The following is a 2,500-nucleotide window of genomic DNA, read 5'->3' as shown; positions in this document are numbered from 1 at the left end:
CTTCCTGTTTAAACCAGGTAATGGAGGGGCGGGGCTTCCCAGACGCATGGCACTGCAGAGATGTGATTCCACCCACTTTTACCTTTACTTGGCTGGCAGGGGTCACCCGCACCTTTGGAGGCTCTTTCACACACACACACACACACACAGAAATAAATATACAGCAACACACACACACACACTTGTGTATATGATCAGACTGTACTCACGCTTCACAGTAAGCGTTGCCATGACGGTGCTTTTGCCTTGTGAGTTGGTTGCTATGCAGCGATACTGTCCCTGGTTACTGGGGCGAGCAAGAGCAATGGTCAGTACCGAACCATCAGGGCCAACTTTAACGTTATCTGGGAGAAAGAAAAACATACGACGTAACGAGAGAACAGAACTAAAACAACAATTAATAAAACGTCAGATCAGGAGTTTATTTCCCGTATTGTTTAATAACTGTCACAAAACGCTGCATTTCTATTGGCTGACAGCAGCAGTGACGGTGATGACCTCGCAACTCGAGGAGCATCATAACCGACACCATCACCAGGCTGGTGAGGGAACGGCAAGGTATAACGTGAGAACAGGAGCGAACTTCTTCTAAAGGACGTTAAGTGTAACTGTAAATGGATAAAAAGTAAAATGTGTCGCTCTGTGATAAATAAAAGAATGTGACTGGAGGTGAATCTCTGGGGGAATAAAAACCGTTTCAGTGTGTTATGTGAAGATGACAGGATGGAGTAGTGTCTGAGCTCAGCGGAGTAACACACTCACCTGCTAGTGGCTGGTTATTGGCTCGTTTCCACTCCAGCTGTACAGGCTGAGCTCCGCCCGTCACTCGGCACCGGATGCTCACCGTCTCGTCCTGTCTGACGGCCACGGTGCGAGGCTCCACCGACACCGACGGCTTCTGAGCAAATACTGAAACATCACAGAGATTTCACTAAACACATCAGTCATGCTCAGGGTTACAGAGTGTTTCAGTGTGTGTGTGTGTGTATGTGTGTGTGTTATTTCAGCTCCTGTATTTTATTTGTTTGATTTCTAAGACTGCTGTGTTTTTACTGTTCAATTTTAATGATGTGTTTCTGTACTGAACACATTAATGAAGCCAGTGCAATAGACAGCAACCAGACAAAACCTTTATTTCTCTTAGAAATGAGGCAGCATCTGTCTGGAAAGTGTCTCACAAACATGCAACACACTAGGAACTAAAATGAGAACTAGGAACTCAGACCACCGTCAAGATGATCAGAAAACACAGAGGGGTTTTAAGGGCTGGAAATTTTTTCCAAAAGGACAAGAGGGAGAAATAATCAGGATTTACCAGAGTCTGTGAAACATATTTATTTGACATTTATTCAGCTGACTGTTGCTTTTATCCACAGTATCTAACTGCAGCCACATTCACAGGATTTATCAGATGCTCTGGTGCAGATAATACGGCTGTTTTTCCCCCCAAGTGTTTTAGCTTTTTTACTCATATTTTCATAAAACTTGTTTAAAAATCTTATTAGAAATAATTTCTCATCTTGACTTTGTTCCAAATAACCGGCTAATTAAAAAAAAGCCCTACGCGAGAGTAAAGAGGAACTGCACACAAGGCAGAAAAGCCTGAGGAGAAACCGTAAGAGGTCCAGCTTCTTCATCTGTCAGTAACACTAATTAGGATCATTTCAGCAGGTTATGAGCCCTACAGTCACATCACTCACTATTTATGAGATGTTTATGGAGCCCTAGAGTTCCCTAAATAGGCTCCCTAAATCAGGCCCTTATTATTATTTTAAACAAAAGCAGACACCAGTTTAGTCCAATTAAATATCAAAACATTTCCTTATACAGTCGTGTGAATATCTGCATTACTACAGGTTTAAATATTAAGGATTTTACATAGTGCTCCTTTAAAAAATATAATAAATAAATAAATAAATAAATAAATAAATAAATAAATAAATAAATGGGGAACAGATCCTTCTTTCATGTCCACATGATTTATTTATTTTTTTAAGAACAAAAACATTTTTAAAAATAAAAATTATTGGTTGCTTTTATGGGAGAAAAAAAGAAAAAGAAATGCTGAACATGTATATATAAATTAACAAAATCCTGCAAAGAAACTTAAAATGGCAATAAACAAAGATCCTACATTACAGAACATCAAAACTTTTACCAATAAAAATTTATTTTTATTTTAATCCTGGATTTAATTATACAGATACTTTTAAGATACTGTTTAAGGTTTAAAAAAAACTTTAAAGTAAAAATATTCAAATTAATTAATTAATACAAGTCTGAACCCTATATTCTAAAAGTTTAGAATTCTTTATAAACCAGAATAGAGATCAGATGAGGTTAAATTAAAGTTAGTTAAGTTTAAATGAGATTAAACTAAATTCCAGATTTAACAAACAATTTTTTAATGATAATTTTCTTGTCTTTACTTCTTTAATCCTCTTTAACCTTTAATCTGAATTGTAGGAAGCTCAGGTCAGAACCCTGCAGGTCAACATGT

At 37.6% G+C, this 2,500-nt stretch overlaps 1 protein-coding gene across 1 annotated transcript in view; it reads right to left on the bottom strand.

The window, feature by feature from the left end:
• Positions 1–2,500, bottom strand: part of LOC131347147 (basement membrane-specific heparan sulfate proteoglycan core protein-like) — an 8,427-nt gene that overhangs the window by 5,502 nt on the left and 425 nt on the right. Inside the window, exons 2-4 of the mRNA XM_058381075.1 lie at positions 763–909; positions 210–344; positions 1–123 (exon numbers count right to left, since the gene is read on the bottom strand). The exon at positions 1–123 is cut by the window's left edge and continues 56 nt beyond it. Coding sequence (XP_058237058.1) covers positions 1–123; positions 210–344; positions 763–909 — 405 coding nt within the window. The remainder of the gene's footprint in view (positions 124–209; positions 345–762; positions 910–2,500) is intronic.

This window comes from Hemibagrus wyckioides, linkage group LG26 (assembly GCF_019097595.1).
Source record: "Hemibagrus wyckioides isolate EC202008001 linkage group LG26, SWU_Hwy_1.0, whole genome shotgun sequence".
NCBI classification, from domain to species: Eukaryota; Metazoa; Chordata; class Actinopteri; order Siluriformes; family Bagridae; genus Hemibagrus; species Hemibagrus wyckioides.
Note: the sequence above shows the minus strand (reverse complement) of the source record. Positions and strands in the feature narration are given on the sequence as shown.